Genomic DNA, 20870 nt, shown 5'->3' on the forward strand with positions numbered 1-20870 from the left:
AAACAATCTTGAAGCAGGTAACTTGGGAGCTTCCTCTAAAGTTTTTACTAAAGAAAAAAAACTGTGATGGATTTATGTATTAGAATACTGTAGTCCAATTGAATTCAACTCCAATCAATCCACAAATGATTAAAACCCCCTAATTAATTGAGACAAAAATACAAAAAAAATATAAAAATGTGTTGTTAGAAATTTAATAATCTCACATACGCCACCAAGTTTATTGAACTTGGTTTTCTTAAAATCTTACACGGCCAGTAAAGCACAAAAACATTCCACTAAAAAAATCCCTTTATTTTAATCTTCTTGAGTTTTTTCCATAAGTTAATTTAAAAAAATCGACGCACCGGAAGATTATGAACCATATTCCTGTGTATTAACACAGGAGTATGGTTCATAATCTCCGGAGGTGTCAAATTGTTTAAATATTTTCAATAATTTTGCTTATTAGAAAATTAAAAAATATTTTCAAAGTTATATACCCAATAAAATAATCCAAGAGACAAATAATATGAATTTAAATTTACGTATTTTTTTATATTATATTTTCTTCTTGAAATAGTGAAATTTGAAATGAAAAAAAATGAAGATCAAAAAAATACAGTATAATTTTTATAAATTATAAATGAAAAAAGTACGCCATTCACACCTTCAAATTTTAAATAAAAGAAATGGAAATTATAAATGAAAAAAAAATAATGAAATAAATTGAATTAAATAAATAATAAATAATCACAGAATTACTGCTCCTGAATAATTAAATCTTGATTAAAAGCAATCTAAGTTTTAAAAGTTATTTATTTATTTATCCTAAGTAAAAGTAAAGCTCATAAATATGTTTTCCTTAGTTCTTTTCCCTTTTAAACAAAATATTTCGTGCAATTAATTCTAATTTATATCTATCTCACAGAGAGCTCATTCTGCCAGGCATTTAGTTTTGGTGCAGCATTGCATTAAATCGTGCTCTCATGTGAGACTTCCTCTTGCACATTTCAATATTAATGTCATTGAATTAAAAAAGAAAAAAAAAACAAATTTGTTGTTCTAAATGCAGTCTAAGCATTTTCCAGAGACGAAAGAATTTTGTTATTGCTGCCGGGAGTGAAAAAAAAACAGCCACTAACAGACAAATTGCCGTTTGTTTTGTTCTCTGCCATCCACTTCTTTTCCTTCTTCTCAAAATAAACTCCATGCGATAAAACCGCGTACGGCGCCCCGTGAGATTCAAAAAAAGCGCGAGAAGAGCCCGTGAAATTTTTAATTAGAAATTTCCCACTGAAATTGGATGAAAAGTTCATCAATCGTTCATTAATCTTTTCTGAATTCTCAAATGGGAATGAATCATTCGGATCAATATACTGACCATCACATGTGGAGAATTTTTAATAATTTTGTATCCATCAGCCATCAGTTGGAGTGATGGCAATGAAATTACACGCGAAGGGAATTGGCTGGGGCCATCTGTTGAATATCCAAAAGTTCATCCAAATTCGTCTCTAAATTCTTCTCACCACGACTCTCTCACTCTCCGTGGTCGGGGGTAAGAATAGAAAATTCTGCATAGAAATAGAAAATCCTTGAAATGATTTAAATTTCAATTCAATCCAAATTTCACTTTAGATATTTTGCCTTTCACTCGGCACTGTTCCAACACGCACGACCAAAACATCACACATTTCCTCACACTCGGCGCACCAGATTGAATGCTAAAGAATTGCCATTTTTTTTTCCTCGCGTCTCCTTTTTGCGAAACTTTTGCAAAATTGTTTGACTTGGAAATCACACTCTTTGCAACAAATTGTGTGAATTTGCGGAGTTGAGGAGAATTTATTTCGCGCCACATTTCTCATTTTATCGTCTGCTGAAAACCCAACGAGGGGCTTTATGATTTTCCTGGTTTTTGTACTTGCTTACGGAAAAGCTTTTCTATTGTGATGCGCACACATTTTCCACGTAGTCCACACTCTTGAGTGAAATGTGCTTAATTCGTACATTTAATAAGGCTTTAAAGGTAAAGTACATGTACGACATGTACCGTCAAATGGGGTGAATAGGAGACAAATATACTGAGAATATATAACATAACGTGCATAGGTGTATACATAATATGTTATATATTTTCTGTATATTTGTGTATAAAAAGAAAAAAGCATATTAAATAATTTTCAGAATTATATAAAAGAAATCTTGATAAGTCTTCTCGTTTTTGCGAAATAAAATCAGTCCACACATGACAACCATATTAGTATTACAGACTGATAAGAAAAACTGAAAAGTTATACGGCAATTCACGATGAAAATTACAAAACTATTGGTGGATTTAACCAAACATCATCATGCAAAAACAGAAAACAAAAAATTCAAAAATTATGATTTGTTATTCAAAAAAAATAGTTAAGTCAGATCGAACAATAAATAATTTGTATTTTAGTAATAAAACTGAATGCAGAAGATAAAAAATTGAATTGCACCCAGTCACTGCATAAATTCTAACATGCAGGACTTTCAAAACAAAAAAATTACTCGTCGAATTTATTGACGAATTTTGAGTAAGGGCTTCAACAGATGAACAAGAAATTTCTCGCTCGATGCGAGTCGGCGGGTTTTCGTGCTATATCGTACAATCCGAAACGATCCGAAGTTCATCTCGAGCATTATTTTTTAACTTCGGATCGCTTCGGATTGGACGATTTGATACAATTAAAACTCGCAGCATGAGAAATTTCTTGTTCATCTGTTAAAGCCTTATGCGAAAAATTTCAAAGATAAAGAAAATTACACCGTGGTCGAGAAAAATCAACAAAAAGCCTGTATTTGTACAAAGAATGTAGAGGTTGCATTAGGTACATACTTCTACTACAAATCATGTCTTCTTGTTACTGAAAAATATATAATTCTGCTCTGGATATACAGAGACTGGTGTATGTTTTTCGAGAAAATTCTTGATTTTTTGAAGAATCACGTAAGACACAAACTTGGAAAGCAAGATAAATATATTTTTTTATTGATCTGATAAAAAGTTATTAAATAGATTAGTTTAAATCAAGTTTACATGATATTGTAAACTTTACACACTATTGTGCATTTTTACTTTTTCTTACCAAACGCTGTTAATTTGTTTTTATTCCAATTACAGTCATACCCCGCTTAATCAAGGTTAAATTCTGTGGCACCCTGTGCGGTTGCCACCAAAGTTTATGAAATAAGTGAGAGAAGAGAGCGAATTTTGTGTCAGACTCGTTCACTTTTTTGGCGCCCAACAAGCGGTTTGATCTTCTATATAATAAAGAAAGGATTTCGTGTCTGTACAGCTATACAAATCTACACCGTTTGACCGATCGTGATGAAATTTGGTACAGAGACTCCTTATATCAGGCGCTTTCGAGTGGCCGTATTCATTTTCCCCCCAAAGCCCCCCTTCAGGTAGCCCCCATATAAAATTCATGCAGTTTTTGCGAATTTTTGAATTTGGCGCCTGAAATGTTGTATGAAAATGATTTCTTCTCTTTGCAAATTTTTTTCTTTTGGGTTTGATGAGAGCTCTCCATCTTCTTCTCTTCTTCTTCTTCTTCTATATAATAAAGAAAGGATTTCGTGTCTGTACAGCTATACAAATCTACACCGTTTGACCGATCGTGATGAAATTTGGTACAGAGACTCCTTATATCAGGCGCTTTCGAATGGCCGTATTCATTTCCCCCCCAAAGCCCCCCTTCAGGTAGCCCCCATATAAAAGTCATGTATTTTTTGCGAATTTTTGAATTTGGCGCCTGAAATGTTGTATGAAAATGATTTCTTCTCTTTGCAAATTTTTTTTTTTTGGGTTTGATGAGAGCTCTCCATCTATCTATATAATAAAGAAAGGATTTCGTGTCTGTACAGCTATACAAATCTACACCGTTTGACCAATCGCGATGAAATTTGGTACAGAGACTCCTTATATCAGGCGCTTTCGAGTGGCCGTATTCATTTTCCCCCCAAAGCCCCCCTTCAGGTAGCCCCCATATAAAAGTCATGCATTTTTTGCAAATTTTTGAATTTCGCGCCCGAAATGTTGTATGAAAATGATTTCTTCTCTTTGCAAATTTTTTCTTTTGGGATCGATAAGTGGCCCAAATCTGCCTTTAAAGCATCATAATTTATTTTCTCTCTGAAATTTGCGCGAAGCGCAACAAATCCCCGCGAAGCGGGGCGAGGTAAATTGGAGCGAAGCGACAATTTACCTCGTCTAACATAAATTCTCATGCTCTACCGCCTTCGCTAGCGAGCAAATTTAATTTTTGTTTGGAAAAATTTTATGTTTTTCTTAATTTTCCTCATGAAAATTGTCCAAATTTATACTAGACCCTTTTTTATACGTTACAACTCTTCTTACGCATTAAAATTAATGGGTGAGAAGGGTTTAACCAAGACTTGATTAAGCGGGGTATGTCGGTATATAATCTCGTTAATAAAAGAGCTCACGCGTATGAACTGATCTCAAAAACTTTAAAAATCAGTTAAGTGCTTTTCTCATGCTCTTCCAGAAAACGCCTAAGTATCACAGAAGATGATGGGGGTTTCCTTAAAGGCCACAAAGAACCGCATCTATCAACAAATGCAATATGCGAAAAAATCTAGGGTTCAGGAGCCAAAGGAGGAGGTCCAGGAGCCTCCTATTGTAGTACCCAATGCTTTCCTTTACTCTCTTCGTCTTTGCGTTCTCGTATTGCAGTACAGTAGAGGTCCACATCTAAGAATAATGAGATGTACTACTCTCGCACATAGTTATCAAATTAAATTACCTTATGCAGATACCAAAATCTTGAAGGATTCACTCAAGAATACGATAAAAGGTTAAAGACTTCTAGAGATAAATAAAAAAAGGAAGCTTAAAAAATAGTCAAGAAACTATTTTTTACCTTCTCACCAACGATCTCATAAGAACGTGAAGAATTTGCAAATAAATTTCATTTATTTAAGTTTACAATGAATACATTTAATCAATAACGGGACCATAATATACACTTTTCTGTTTTAGCATTTTCTTATCTTTCTTATCATTATACAAAAAAGAGACTTATTGGTCAAGTATTCTCACCTTTTTCTTCATATTTTTTCTTCTTCTTAATTTTCTGTTATCCACTTCTTTTTGTTTTTTTAATATAAAGAATTCTATTAGTGATATTTAAAGTCAATTGTTTCACGATTTCTCGTGTACCATCATAGTTGTTTTTTACCTCCTTCTCTTCTATACTGTTTCGCATTTTAATCTTTAATAAATAAGGTGTTGTAGTTTTTTTTTCTTTTTGTTTCTTCACTAAAATATAGTTTTTTCTCTCTCATTCTGTAAAACGTAAATTTAAATTTTATACACATTAAATTAATTCAATTGAGTCTTTTGATTCTCAATTTAATAAAAATATTAAATCCTACATTTATCTTTTTCCATCTCATTGTTTGAAATTTTAACCAATTGAGATTTTTCTTTTTTCTTTTAGTTTTAATTTCTTGTGTCTAAATAAATTGATTGTTTTTTTTCTCTCTCTCAACTTGACTCTTTTGCCTCCACATTGCATTAACGAAAAAAAAACATATAATAAGGAACGACGCTAGAGAAAAAAATAGGTGCAGGCGATTAATTGGCACAACTCTGGCTAACTGATTTTTATTTTGTATTTTTTTTATTTTACAATAACTTATAAAAGTTAGCAAAAATTATGAAAATTTTACAATTTAATTTATCATTGTTTTGTTCTCATTTATGGAAAATGCAATATGTTGTTTTTTTTTTTATTTTTTTGTGTGTTGAAATTAGAACTGAATGTTCTTATTTTCTTGTTTAAATCCTTCTTTTCATGATAAGAAGATGAGAGATCAATCCCATGTTTTTCAAAGTTTTTCTTCCTTTTTTTATGATATTCATTTTCTAATATCACAAAACTTATATTTACTTTTTTATTTATTTATAGTATTCCACAGTATCTTCTTTCTTTATTGAAGAATTCTTTTTTTTTACAGTAAATTGTCAATTTTCACTTCAATGCTGTTTTTAGTTAAAGTTATGATGTGTGTCGAAATTTTTCTATCCCATCGTATTTTGTTCATTTTTTTGCCTTCTGCACGAAATTCCCATTTTTTTTTAATTTAAATTTTGTATATAAATATTTACAGAACAAACAAGCGAATTGTTACTCTCTTTTTTTCTCTCTTTAATTATATTTTTAAGCTTTGGAAGTATTTCTTTAATATAATTTAATTTTATCCCTTTCCGTCAAAAAATGCAAGGTCTGAAGTCAGAAAGCCATGCTAAAAAAAATGATCAAGAATATTGGTTAAAAGCATAAGCAAGGTAATATTTTTTATGCTCCTGAAATGATTTTTTTTCATTAACAATTCCTACCAAAAATCAGTTGAAAGATTTTTAAAAAAAAATCATTTTGGCGGGAATAAGTTTCTCTCAGCTTTGCACAATAATCCATTTGAAAGCTTTGCAAATTCTCAACATTTTCCTTCCTTAGACATCGTAATTTTCCGCTCTACTCAGTGGACATTAATTAATTACTTAGTTTCCGCATTCAATTAAATAATTAATCATATTTTTTATGACGCTTAACTCTGGTGAATGTCCTTTCAAATTGATTAAATGAATTTTCCTTCGTTTTCCCTTTTGTGCCTCGCGCATACATTTTCCGCTGTTGTCATTCATTACGAATGAGTGTCCTATTTTATACGCCACTCGCCTACATAATGGATAATATTGTTTTACTTGCAATCCCTTTCAGAATTTTCTCTTCACTATTAAAGAGTTTCCTCTTAATAAATTTTTTAAGGAAATTATCTCACAATCTAATCCTTTTTCTTTCGTTTCTTGGGTAGGAAAATGCATAGAAAGAATCAACATTTACAGGAGCAAAAAGAAATAAAAGAGAAAATGGCAGCAAAAGTTAGTTATATGAGAAACAAGAAGCTCCTTTTAGCACGTGGCTTAATGCTTAAATTTCTTTTCGATTTGTTTTCTTTTTATAAATATTAAGGATGGCGGAATGTGTGGGATTTGGATTGAATAAAATTCAAATATATAAATTTGTTTCATATCTAAATAACACTATCAACCTTTCAAATCACATACACATCATTTCCTGAATGCAAAATAATTCACCTAAGACTTTTTTTTATCTTTTTTTGTCTGTCCTCCTCCTCATTCATTTATTCTCCATATTGGCTAACCTTTCGACGAAAAAAATAAATTTGGTTTTCTCATTAAAAAAAAATGATTTGTTTTCTCAAACAATCTAAAGTCGATTGGTTAAAAATATATACATATGATACACATTTTATGTTTTTCTTCAGTTGTTGTTTTTTTTTTTAATTTAAGAGGGTGCCCCAGTGTGTGCAAATTGAATTGGATTTTGAGAAATAAATTTAACTCAACAATTCGTTGCTTTCTCTCAATTTCTTGAAAAAAAAAAACAATTTCTCGAATAATTCTGCATCTTTTGTAAAGAATTTCTATGAAATTTTGAGCATAGAATCTTAATTTATTTCTGAAAGCTGCTTCATTTTCATTTCAGAGCAAAATTCACTTATAGAAGCTTTGTAGAAAATTTTGAGCAACTGATGAGTTTGTTTCTTCATCTATGAGAAATTTCATCACAATACTTTTTAAAATTGAATTTAATTCATAAGAAAAAATCTTTTAAAACAGAAATGTAAATTAATTTGTTAAAATATTTTAAAGTTTTAAAATATATTTTAATAAACGAACCATCAAAAAAAATTTTTACTTTTAAATATTTAGCTAGAAAACAAATTTTTCGCCCTCAAAATTTGCAATATAAACATTTGCGCTCATGTTTCATCGGAGATTCTTTGCAAGGAGTTTTTGAAACATTTTTTTATGAATATTTTTCATTTTGGCCATGTTTTTAAAATCAGTTAAAAGCCAGAGTAAAAGAGTTTCGGTCTTACGAGTTTTGGAGTTTTTCAAGAGGCTAATATTCTCTTAACTCTTTCGCGTTAATTGGCTCATACGCAGACCAAAACTCGAAATAATTTGATAAGAATAAAATTACTTTTCAAACTTTCCTGGAAATGACATTTTATAATGTAAAACTTAATAAGGATTCTCAAGGGTAAAGTTCAATTCAAATCAGGAAAAGAAATTTCTTAACGTGATGTTTTTTATTCAACAAATAATGTCTCAAGGTGCTTCAATATTTAATTAATTAAAAGTTTGCAAAAGTTTTTTGGAAAAACTTTCTGCTTTTCAAATATTTCTTCGCTATTTTTTCAATTAAAAAAAATAAAGTAGATACCTACATATTTTTTTTAATTAAAAGAAACTCTTCCTAAAATTAAGTTATTGAATTTCTTATTTTTCCACTTATTGATGAATTTCCTAAAAGTCAAAATTGATTGCAAATATTAGTTCAAGCTCTGAAAAACTTTCACGGAACATAAAAGAAAAATTATTCAGTAAAGTCAATAAAAAATAAATGAAAAAATCTACTTACCAACCAAAGAAAATCAACAAAAAAGCATCCAATTCAATTTTTCTTGCATTTCAATTGGGAACACCCTCTAAACCAACCAAACACTCTTTGTGTAATTTCTATGCACTTTAATCTTGCAGAAATATGTAATGAATAAATAATTCTATGTCACTTTCATGTTATTGTAAATTTTTCATCATTTCAATTCTCACATTTCGACTGACTTTTTTTTTACTTTTTAAAGTTTTTTTTAGTGTTGCATTTCGTGTTTTTTTCATCATCATTTTCCTTTCTGTTAAAAATATAGTTTTTTTTCTTGCATAATATGCTTATGTGTATATAGTAACATGTTCTTCATTTTTTATGTTATAATAATTGTATTATGGGTTTTTCAAAACGCGAAAAAAAATTAAAATACATCCTTTATCATTAATTACATACAATATTTCCTAAGAATTATTACAATTAAAGTTCTTTTTTTAACACATTCACGTTTACTCACTTTGTTCATCCTTCATCAATTTTCTTCTCTCGCGAGTCTGCTTTTTTTCGTTTTATTTAATTTTTCTTTGATTCTTGTAAAGAGATTGTTATTTTTTTTTACATTCGTCCTACTTATAAATTCTTCGTCCATCGCTTTTAATTGCGACTACATTAGTCTTTGAGATAATTTTTACTTTCGCACTGCTTCGAAACACTCAACTAAATCGATGATTTTGTGATTAGAAAAAAAAAGCTAGAAATAAGTTTTTTTTTTAAATAACATTATCACGTCCAACAGAGAGAAGTAAAGAATTTATTTAAGAAGAAAAATTTATAAAGTTGCTTCTTTTAAAAATTCTTTTAAAAGAATCTTAATTTTCTGGAAGTAAAGGAAACAAATAAAGGAAAATAATGATCAGGATAGAGCTTTTTCTTCTTTTTTAAAGCGATAATTTGCCTGAATATTCGTCAATTTAACATTCTATCTAAATAAAATTAAAAAATAAAAGAAAAACGAATACCCAACTAAATTATATTCACTGGAACATACAACAAAAACATAAATTACTAAAAACACAAAATTTCCTGCTGAAAGAAAATGCCATTTATCATTTTTTTTTGTTTTCTTCATCTTTGTGTTGGAATCACTTGGACACGTGTAATTAAGGATAATAATGAATTGGCTAAAAAAAAAACAAATCAAGAGGTATAAATTCATCGATTGATTATCAATTTCCTTTCAACGCTTCTTATCAAATGCAGATGATTGAGTTTGCAAATCCCAATTTCTATCTATCTATTGCACTATTTGTGCTGGAAACTTGCCTTAGTTTTTTTTGTTTCTAAAGAATTCTTTTGATGTTTTTCTCTTCATTATCAAATATATGTTTGTGTGTTTGTCTTACATGTTTTTTTTCATCTTCTTTTTAGCATTGACTTCCTTGCAATCTCAAACGATCCATGCACTGTTGTTACAAAGGAAGTGTCGGAGTGTTTGTTGGTGTTGGCGTCAACACGGACGCGGATGGATAACGGAGTGTATGCTGCGAAGTCGCCTGAACGAAATCTTGACTCGGATTTAAAACACTATCCCGTGAATTTGAGTGTGAAGTGGCACGAAGCAATGTGACTGCCTCCCTCTCTGGACTGCATTGCACTGCTTCTAGTCATTTTTGACGGGATGATTTCTTCTTCTTTCGTTTAAAGAAACAGCAACACCTGTGAATGCAAGTACAAGAAGGAAAGAAAGAAAGAAAGCTTGAATACGTCATTCATGTCCAAAAAATTATTATTTCCAAACATTTTATTCCATCAAGGGCAACATATTGAGCTTTTTTTTCCTCTTTATCAGTTATTCAATTGAAAGGAACATTACACTGTACAGGTGTATCTGACACACGACAAAAAAAACATTTGTGTGAGAATGATCACATTCGTCGAGGTTTCTTATAACTCTTATCAGGAGCTGTACTACAGCACATGATAAGATATGAGTGCCCGTTTGAATTATTTCAATGGCCCACACTTTACTCTCACTGTACACACAGCCATGCACCGTCATTGCTGCCGTCTTATCGATTGAGAACTCCCCCCATTTTCAAGTGCAAAACAAATGTAGGAAATTCACTGCTACACCGTTTAATTAACACCGTACTTTAGGTTTTCTTTCAAATTCATTTCTTCACATTAAAGTTCCTTAAATTGAGAAATTCTTTTAGCCAAGAAATTAGTTTAAAAAAAAATAGAAAATATAGAAAACTCAAGAAGAAGGAATTTCGAGTACCTTTATTTCACACCTCTTTTTCTCAAAACAAAAAAATGAAAGATAGGGAAAATTGTCAGAAAATACATTTTCCCTTCGAAATAGAAGAAAATGATCTGAGACAAAGTTTCAGTCTGGAAAATTAGCCTCCAACCTAGCCTTATCTATTGACCTTGTCCTGCAAGTGTTTTCATGGAAGTCAGGGCCTTTTTGGAAGCAATTAAGAGACATTAATTGTCTAATTAGGATACAGTCTAATAGAATCTACGGGGTAAATTCTGATATAAATCTACAGATTGGCCACCAATGAGAGGAGATAAAGCAAGCCGTGTTGTAGATGTATTGATTTGTGATTATTTCTTGACGTGGTTAATTTTGTCCATTGAATGCCCTGAGGAAGGACAATAATAGTTCGAAACGTTGACCTTGAATAAAAATTAATTAGCCAAGTTTGAGACCGCAAATCCATCTTTTAAGAAAACCCATTCATCGCCTACGGTCGTCCCCTTACTAGTTAGTTCTTTTCTTTCTTTTTTTTTCTCACAAATCGTTGGATGTAAAATTTTTGGTATTCAGGAAAAAATCTTATAAGATTTCTACATTTCATTTGTTTCTTTTTTCGAGTTTTTGACGAAAAATTACTTTTCCAAAGCTCTTTAAATACCTTTCTGAACGTTTTCTATAAAAAAAAACAAATTCTTTATTTTTCTTTTATAGAAAGACAATAGAACTATTAAAAAAACACCATCTGTCAATATATTACAACAGCTTTTAGATTGTTAGAAAAGCAAAGAATAGATTTATATCAGGTTCGATCTCTATATTAGAACATTTTTTTAAACAATTTTTTTCCTTTTTCTTAAATTTTTAGAACTTTTTATGATACCTATTCATTTTTTATAATGTTCACTTTTCCATTTATTTTCTGCCCTCATTTTTTTTAACAGATAATACCAGAAATGATCAAAAAACCTTAATCACATAATGTTGTAAAATGTTTTTAAAAAAAAAATATCTATAAAGTCATAAAAAAATAGAAGAAAAAATGATAAATAATAATAAATGGGTCAGATTTCTCATGTTTGCCATGATTGTGATTCATCATCTAATAAAATAACTACTTAAAGGTGTAGAGCTATACCACCGAAGTATACGTTAAAAGTAAAATGTATGAGAAAAAAGATGATAGCGATTTTATTTATTCTGGAATAATAATTTCTGAGTTCTGAGGGTGAAACAGTAAAGAACCGTAACATATTCTTGAGCACTTTGGAACCCATTATCTTGCCATTAATTTGGTGAAAAGTGCTTAATCATAATAATGTCATAATCATAGTAAATAATGACTCAAAAATAAAGCATAAAATTCCCCAAGTTTCCAAAATTAGTGAGCCATAATTTCGTTTAATTCCTTCAAGATAAGAAAATCACAAAATGAGTTTTATTTTGAAAGTTCTGCCATAAACGGAAATGAATTTATAAAATATGAAAATCAGACAAAAAGTTCAACAACTCCTTAATATTTGTTGATTTTAACTGAGATTTTATCAAATTATCTTTTGAAACTTTACTAATTTCATTCTTAATTTAAATTCACAAAAATCACAAATTTGAAATGAAAATTTGTTACTCACTTTGTTTCATCAACCAATTCCACTTCGGGTTGTTGAGTAATTGGAGTATTTGAATGTCCTGCCGTGGGATCATCATTATTTAATTCACCATTTGTTGAGCTCACCACCTGTAAATGCAAAAATCGATTAATTGCAAACTAATTCACTTACTTCATGCAAAATAATAAAGTAATAATATCAAAGTTAATACCATTAAAATTGAACGTTATTGCGAAGAATATTTTTCTTTTTCTTTTTTTGGTTTAAATTAAAAATTAAAGTTGTAATACAAAGTGTGTAGAGAGCATTTGTAATTTTTATTCGACATACGAACATCTATATATATTGGAAAAATACATAATTTATCATTTTATATGTTTGAATTTGCTGCAGTGAGAGATTTATTGCTGAGATAACATGTCTGTGTGTTGTGTTATTTCGTGAAATTTGTGAGCTTTTTTTTCGGGTGCGTATTGTAGTCAATTCTAAATTAATTGCATAGCAATTTAAACTGCAATGAATGTAGTAAATGAGGACGGTTTCTGCATAAAAAGGATCTTTGTTCCGTCACTCTGCATATTTAAGCACTATTTTGCATAATATTTGTGTGCTCTGTAAAATATAATTTCAACTAAAACAGTTCGTGTTCTTTGTTCCAATTTCATTTTAAATGTTTTTTTTTTATTGTGATTTTGCAAAAGACAATCAAGAAAATGTTTTTTTTTTATTAAATTGCAGAAAGAGAAAAAAATAGCAAAAAAATAGAATATTTTTTTACAATTTTTCACACAAATTACACAAATAGATACGTCTCAATTTCTTTGCAAACTGACCGTAGTTGTGATTAGAGGTAAACCAGAAGCTAATTGGGGTAATCGATGATAAGAAAGTCTTGCTTTTAGTTTTACATTCCGATGCTGTGAAGAGAAAATCAAAAGCAAAACGAAAAAATAAACTCTTTCATTTCATTCATTTTTTTTTGATAACTTTCAATCAAATAAAATTGGAATAAATTAAATTTATTGTTGAATATATTGCACAAAACACACACAACATTAAAGTTTTCTTTTAATTCTTCATTCTCTTGCAAAATTATTACTTTAGCATAGAGACAATTCGCGCAAAATTAAGCTATGATTCTCACACTACATTCTACAATGTCTCTGTAGTGTATATTAGTACATAACAAACCCTCATAAATAATCTACAATAGCAAATACAGATAAATTAATTCCTATTATCAGGCGCAAACAGCATTCAATTATATTTCCCTTGTTGTAAACTAATATCAACAAAACTATATAATATATTGATCAAACCATTTACTTGCCATTCCATTTTGTATATAATAATGCAAAAAACCAATCATTTCTACCAACAAAATTAATAAACGGCACTATATTTTGCGATAGAATATTTAATCAAAAAAATAAAATAAAATGCTTATCAGTGTTTTCTTGTTTTAATTGGATAAATGCAATATATTTGTTGTATAAAATACCTTGAAAATATGTAGAACAAATCAAGAGAAAATAGTAGAAGAGAAAAGCCCAAAAATAAGACAGTCTGTATAGTAATACAACCAAAACTTTGCCTTAATGCTTCATGTTAGAATAAAAAAGATTCAAATTACATTATTCGGTTTACACTCAATTGTTTTCTTTTGTACAGTCTGTTCAACAAGAGCACTGTGAGTTTATCTTTTAGTTTATTAAATTTTATTTTTTAATTCAGTTTATATTTCTTTTAAGGAATTAAATTTATCAGTTTAGAATAAAATTTGAATCTAACGTTTTTATCTATTTCTCTGTTAATTTTTTGATCTCTCTAATTCAATGATTTTTTTATCCAAACACAAATGACATTTTAGACTATCGGTCAAGCCGTCAAGTCGAAGTACAATTTGAAAAGAAATCTTGTATTTACTTTGTAAGACTTAAGAACTTCGATTCTTTTAAAAATCTTTTCTTTTCCTTTAATTCGTCAGTTAAAAGATTTTTGATATTTTATGAAAAAGCTTCAGGATTTTGACAGTTTGTTTCTTTCTTTAATCGTTTTTTAAAAAAAAAAATACCTGTTTCAGAGCTTTTTAAAGATCTTTCTGACGGTTTTCTATAACAATAAATCCTCTTTTTTTTCTTTTATGGAACGACAGTTTGACGATTTTAATCATCGACTGTCAAGATTCTTAAACACCTTTTAAGTTGCAAGCAAAGATTTTTGACTGAATAATCCCTTATATCCAATCCATTCCGTTTTTGTCAAAATAACAACTTTTTGTCAGTTCTTTGCACTCAAAGTTAACGAATAAAATTTGCCTAAAGTCAGGGGGATGCCCAACCCCGAGAAATCAGTACTTTTCGTGAGGCAGCAGGTTCTTCCGATCAAAATAAGGGATTAGTTTGCACAATTCCACTTGCAATCGATAGTACATTTAATTAGCTCTCGGTTGATCCCTTCTCATCATCGAAATAACATTATTAATATAAAAAAAGTTAAAGTGTTTCTCGGGAATCGGTCGAGATTGAGCGAGATTCGAGAATTCCTCATACATTTTGTTCAACAAAAAGTGACTTTTCTTCACTGAAAATGAGGTTAAACCATCCCCTTGCCTAAAGTAAACAATAGGCAAATTCGTGTGTTCGCAAAATTTTAAATTCTAATCCGATCTGTCTTTTATTTACCGACAAATGCTACATTTTCCCCACATTTCCCTTTTCACCATAGAAATTCACCATATTTGCTATTCCGCCTCAGGTGCGCGCCAAATTCAAATCAATATTCTCTTTTATTAGTTTTCATAACACGGCGTTTATATCCTTCTTAAATATAATCCTCAAAATATCAACTCAAGGGTTCTTATTGAACAACCTGTATAGATATGTAATTTTAAAATATTTATTTTCAATCACATTTATTTGATTTATACAGATTTTATCAGAAAATATTTACACAGTATTAGTCACAACATCAAAATAAAATATACAAATATTTATAACTTCTCCCACAATGGAATAGATGGCAACAAAACTGCGAATGACGATTGTATGTATTTTCTTTTCCTTTCAATACTCTTTGTGAATTTATTTCTTTTGCCGCGATGAAAATTGTCCATTTTTTATTGCTTTCAAATCACAAAAATTTATATACAAATCAAAATATTATTTCTTTCAAAACTCTCTCATAAAAATACGATGCTGTGTTTATGTTGCTCCAAAAAGCAAAACAAAAAAATCATTTTGCAACATCTCAAAATATACGTACAATACAAGAAAAAAAGCCAACGTAGGGAAAATATTATTTTTCTCTCATTGTACAATTCATTAATACTCAATTGTACAACATTTACTTAACTAAAAAAAAAAGAATGCTGAATTTACGCCAAAAATGCCAAAAATAAATCCAATTGAATGGGGGAGAGAAATTGAGTGGCTAAAACAAAAAACGTGGTGAGAAAAATTGTTTGTTAATTGTTTAGTATCAATCAATTTCAATTAGATTGGCTGAGTTTCTTTTTTAGCTGTGTTTCTTTCAGACACAGCTTTTGTGTACCGAGCAAAATCGAAAGTCGTCAGATCGGGCTCAAACTTGGGATGAGCACGAATTAGGGTCCCCACATTCCAAAAAACGTATGCGCCAAAAATTTTTTTTTCCGGCCGTCCGGCCGTCCGTCCGTCCGGCCGTAGTACAACGCTAAATTGCGAGAGAACGGTAATAGATAGAGACTTGCGGTAAACGGCAAAGTTTAAATATCGACCTGAAGAAATCCGAATATGATGTCAAATCCACCCCCCCACCCCTCTGTCCGCCATTTTGAATAACCTCAAAATTTTGTTTTCGCTATATCTCAGCCGCTATTATAGCTAGAGGTCTGAAATTTTTATATGTTATAGGGGACATCAATACCTTTCCAACGCTACCTCATTTTCGAAAATCGGTCAAGCCGTTTAGTCAATATGGCCGCCACAATTTTTCATCGAAAATCGACCATAACTCGAAAACGGCTTGATCGATTTTGATCAACCCGGGCTCAAATGAAAGATCTCAACAAACCCTACAACTCTCTAGAACATCCGAAGTTTCAAAAGTGACCGCTAGGGGGCCAAAAATCAAAAACAAAATTTTCGATGAGTTTTCGATGAATATCTCGAAAACGGCGACATAAATTTTCTTCATTTTTTGATATGTTATAGCTGACCATATTATCTAGCTCCATGCCAAAAATGAAGAAAATCTATGGATCCGTTCTCGAGATATAGCCTTCCAAAGTTGGCATGTCATATCTCGGGTTCTACAAGTCCGATCTTGATCAACTCAAGCGCAAATGAAAAGTTTCGAGAAACCCTACAAATGTCTAGAACATTGCAACTTCGAGAAATGACCGCAAGAGGCGCTAAAGTCAAAAACAAAGTTTTCGAAAATTTCGAACTCGAATTTTTCGAAAATGGCGACATAAATTTTTTTCATTTTTCGATATGTTATAGCTGACTTCAAGACCTTTCAAACAAAAAAAAATTTATGAAAATCTATGGATCCGTTCTCGAGATATGGCCTTCTAAAGATTTATTAGCGTATGACTTTTCAACTTTTCCCGACTTTGCGCGTATTTAAATTAATTCGCGTTCTAGTTTGCTCTCAAAAAATTGGTACACTGAAAGAAACACAGCTCCCGTAAGCTTGGTCAGCTTACCAGTACATTTTCTTTACACTTCTTTCCTCTCAAACACTATATCGGCAAGAAAAATATATGGTCTAGCAATGTTACACACAATGGAGTGTCTAAAAATAGCCAAAAACAAAATCTCTTTTTTTGCATTAAAAATACTTTCAGAGGTTAGTTTGAGGCAAAAATCTATCTACATAGTTGAAGAAAAAACTTGTTAAAGATCAAAAACTTTCGTTTCTTTGTTAGTTTTTAGTGTGTGTTAGAAAAATCATTTCTATGTTGCAATTTAAAGGGGAAAACTTCTCCAAAATATGGGGATTGAGGGGGTGGGCTATGATAGGTTTGTTAGTAAACACAATCAAGATAACATACCTGAACTGAACCATGCCGATCAGCCGGTGTAAGATTGCCCAATGTCACGCCAGTCTTAGGAACATCGGTCCATGCAGCAACATTCCCCTTAGCGTTTGTCTACGTTTTTTTTTTTTTCATTTTCATAATTTTTTTGGCCCAGGTGATGTGACAATTTTTTTTAGGGGAAGTTTTGGTGATTATAACACAAGTTTAAGAGAATATAAACCACAAAACACAGTGAAAATGCAGCAGGTTGCCGATTCCATGATGAATAAAAAGATGATAATTGCACACCACGCGCAATTTTGTCGTGTGATGAATGGGCAGAAGTAGTAGAGTCAGTAGTGGTAGTAGTAGTAGCAAATATGATAATTTTGATTTTTTTTTGTTTTGGCAAAACAGGCAACAATCAATAAATGAAAAGGTATAAAAAGAAAGAACACAAAACATATTCATTGGTTAGTAATCTCATCAATTTTTTTTCATATCACATTATGTTGAAATTTTTCACTCTTTTCCAAACAATAAAAAAAGCCCAAAAACTAATCCTACTTTTAAAACAAAATTAAAAGGAGAAAAAAAAACCTCCTAAACTACATAAAATGTGTGTAATAATTTCCAATGTTATGTTACCATTTAAAATGTATACACATAGTCATTGAGAGACATACAACTTCCTGCTAAATCTTGGATATGTTTTTTTTTCTCTCTGCTTCATCTTCTTACTTCGCATCAACAAACATCGTTCAATTTGGATAATTCCACCCATATTGAGAGAGACAACCACACTCATTTTCAACACCCTCCTTCTTCTCCCCCTCAATGTTTGCAAGTCCACACAGAGAGGAAAAAAAATATGTATGCCAGTTTATAGTTAACTACACTTGAACTATATTATCAAACGAAATGCTCTACCTAAACACTGAAGACCACACGTTTAATGTCTTCAATTGATCTTAATTAACTCTAATGAGTTCTTAAGTGGGTGATCAACTCTATATTTATACTTGATTCTCTCTTAGGCGCTCAACTAAAAGGAGCCACATAATCTTGTGGTTTACTAACAACTCCCAACTATAAAGAAAGCAATTTTACTTTTGTTTATTTTCTAGCAAAACTAGGATATTTTTCAATTCAAATATTGGAGTTTTCTACTTTAGGATTTTACTACGTTAAAAAGGACGTTAAAGAATCCTTCGTAGATATCCCAAAAATGAAGAAAAATCTCCAAGGAAAGCCAAAGAAAATATCAAATTTTGTTATTTTGGTCAAAAAGATTTTTTGAGAGGAACTTTAAACATAAAAGCTTCAAACAATGACTTTTTCCTCTTTATTTAGCCCTCATTAGAAGGAAGAAATATCTCATTTCAATAAGGATATTTATCTGGCGAATATTTTGGTTTTTAAGCGAATCATCCGAATATATAAATATTTGACTTCACATGAACATCTTTTGCTAAAAACCGAACGACTCAAAACGAAAAAAAAACCAAAAACGTATTTATGAATTTTTGGTTTGATTGAAGTCTTTTTTGGGTTCAATTTACTACTTTTTGGTTTAAATTTAGGCTTTAATGATTTTTTAAAAAGTTTTTTATAAGTTTTCTTACTCAATCTGTGCAATTTTGGGACTGAAAACCAAATATTTATCGGCTTGAATTTAGTCTTTTTTTGTTGTTGAATTTTTACAACTTTTTGGTTTGAATTTAGAACTCTTCTGTTTGAATTTACTAATTTACTAATTTCGTCCAGATAAACCCCCCATTTCGACTTTTCTTTTATTCCCCCAAAAAAATTATCTCAAAAATCCAAGAATTTTGATTATTTGTTTCAATACAATGAAAATAAGATTAAATATTTGAAAATTACTTGAACTTTGAAATCCCTGTTGAATTCTCGCTGCCAGAAAAATTGATCGAAAACCCGCTGAAAATCTTTCTTTTTATTAACAAAGCTTTTCTCGTGGCCAACAAATTAGGCAGAATTCACATCCTCCAAAAAGCTTACGCCACGAATAATTACATAAAGGAGGAATGCCTTCGGGGAAAGCTCTTTTGCCAAAAAAGTTAGGATGAAATAATAAAACATTTTTCCATTGCTTTTAAATTTCATACAAAACTCCCAATTCTGTTTTAAACATTTTATACATAACAAAATCTCGTGAATTTTCCTTGTATTTCCCGCATTTTCCCTCCCATATAATATTATGGAGGGCAGCGTATAAAAAAAGAAGAACTTTTCATTGCCATAATACTGCAGATTGGAGTACAAGGAATTTTATGTAACGTACTTGCCTTATCTCTCTCCAATCAAACATAGCACATCGTCAGCGCAATGATAATGGAAAATGAAAAAGGGAAGAAGGTACTACACGAAACCTTTTTAGCATGAATTTTTCCACTAACATTATTTAACGTATTTAGGTGAAAAAAAGAAACTCCAAATGTTGCGCAGTAAACAACTTAATTATGGGAAGTTCACATTTTAATTTCTTCTAGCTGGGTAAAATTTACGCGCAATACACTAAATAAATTTTATCTCATGTTTCTATACCTTTGGAATTAGTATGCAGTCATCCATATCAAATTCGGGATCTCCAAAATATGATAGGTCCCATTCATCCTAAAGTTTATAAGCTCATTATGAATTTTCCTCTACATTTCATCCTAAATTGTTTATGCTACATTATTTAACATTGTGTTTACACAAAAGTCTCTCTTTCTCTCTCCCTCACTTTTGAGGGACTTTTAATCCTCTCATTGTGTGTAGGTACATTGATACTACTCTCATATTGCCCCTAATTGAACAGGTAAAGTTTCAGTTCTTTTCTTTTCATTAAAAATGCGTGTGCATGTGTGTCTTAGGCAAAAAAATAAATCATTTATAAACTAAAAGAAAACATTTTTCTTTTATAAATTGGATTAATCTTACCTTATTCACAGGAGTATGTCTGTCACGGTTTGGAGACACAACAACTTCGTGACCCGTTTGAAGGGAATTAACAGGTGTCGACTGTGGAGAAGAAGGAAATATTTAATACGTTGAATATTTTATCGCTAAAAGCTCATTAGAACTTTCTCTACTCAAAATATTTATTACACCGACGACGGAACTAAACACATAATACAGAGGGACATTTATGAAGGAATAATTCAAAACGTAATACATACAGGCAGAGGTTATATGTTTATAAATATTTCAACAAAGATATATGATGACGAAATACACAAATGAATTATTGTAAAAAAAAAAGAATAATTGAACTACATTCAAACATTTAATTGAGATTTGTGCGGTTATTTAATTTGAAATAGCGGCTCAGAGAACTGAAACAAATCGATAATGTTACAACGTATAAAATAAATGGATAAGGAAAATCTTCATAAAAATGGTTGAATATTAAACTTCTGCGCCTTAATAAAATTTTTTAGGTCATCAAGGATACAAAGAAACTGTTTGAGTTTTAAATTTTAGTATCTGTAAAAATTTTAGGGTGTCAATTTTAAGTGTTAAAGTAA

General features: G+C 30.5%; 1 protein-coding gene across 19 annotated transcripts in view; it reads right to left on the reverse strand.

Moving 5' to 3' along the window:
- Positions 1 to 6990: 6990 nt before the first annotated feature.
- LOC129793040 (casein kinase I) overlaps positions 6991 to 20870 on the reverse strand; it is a 40875-nt gene continuing 26995 nt past the window's right edge. For 9 of the 19 annotated variants that reach the window (XM_055832650.1, XM_055832604.1, XM_055832620.1 and 6 more), the window contains exons 9-12: positions 20284 to 20364; positions 17371 to 17469; positions 12354 to 12460; positions 6991 to 10175 (exon numbers count right to left, since the gene is read on the reverse strand). In XM_055832650.1, coding sequence (XP_055688625.1) covers positions 10124 to 10175; positions 12354 to 12460; positions 17371 to 17469; positions 20284 to 20364 — 339 coding nt within the window. In that variant the 3' untranslated portion in view covers positions 6991 to 10123. Of the gene's footprint in view, positions 10176 to 12353; positions 12461 to 17370; positions 17470 to 19044; positions 19975 to 20283; positions 20365 to 20870 lie in introns of those variants that run through there. The other 10 variants (XM_055832713.1, XM_055832731.1, XM_055832685.1 and 7 more) reach the window with 2 other exon arrangements.

This window comes from Lutzomyia longipalpis, chromosome 1, assembly GCF_024334085.1.
Source record: "Lutzomyia longipalpis isolate SR_M1_2022 chromosome 1, ASM2433408v1".
Lineage (NCBI taxonomy): Eukaryota > Metazoa > Arthropoda > Insecta > Diptera > Psychodidae > Lutzomyia > Lutzomyia longipalpis.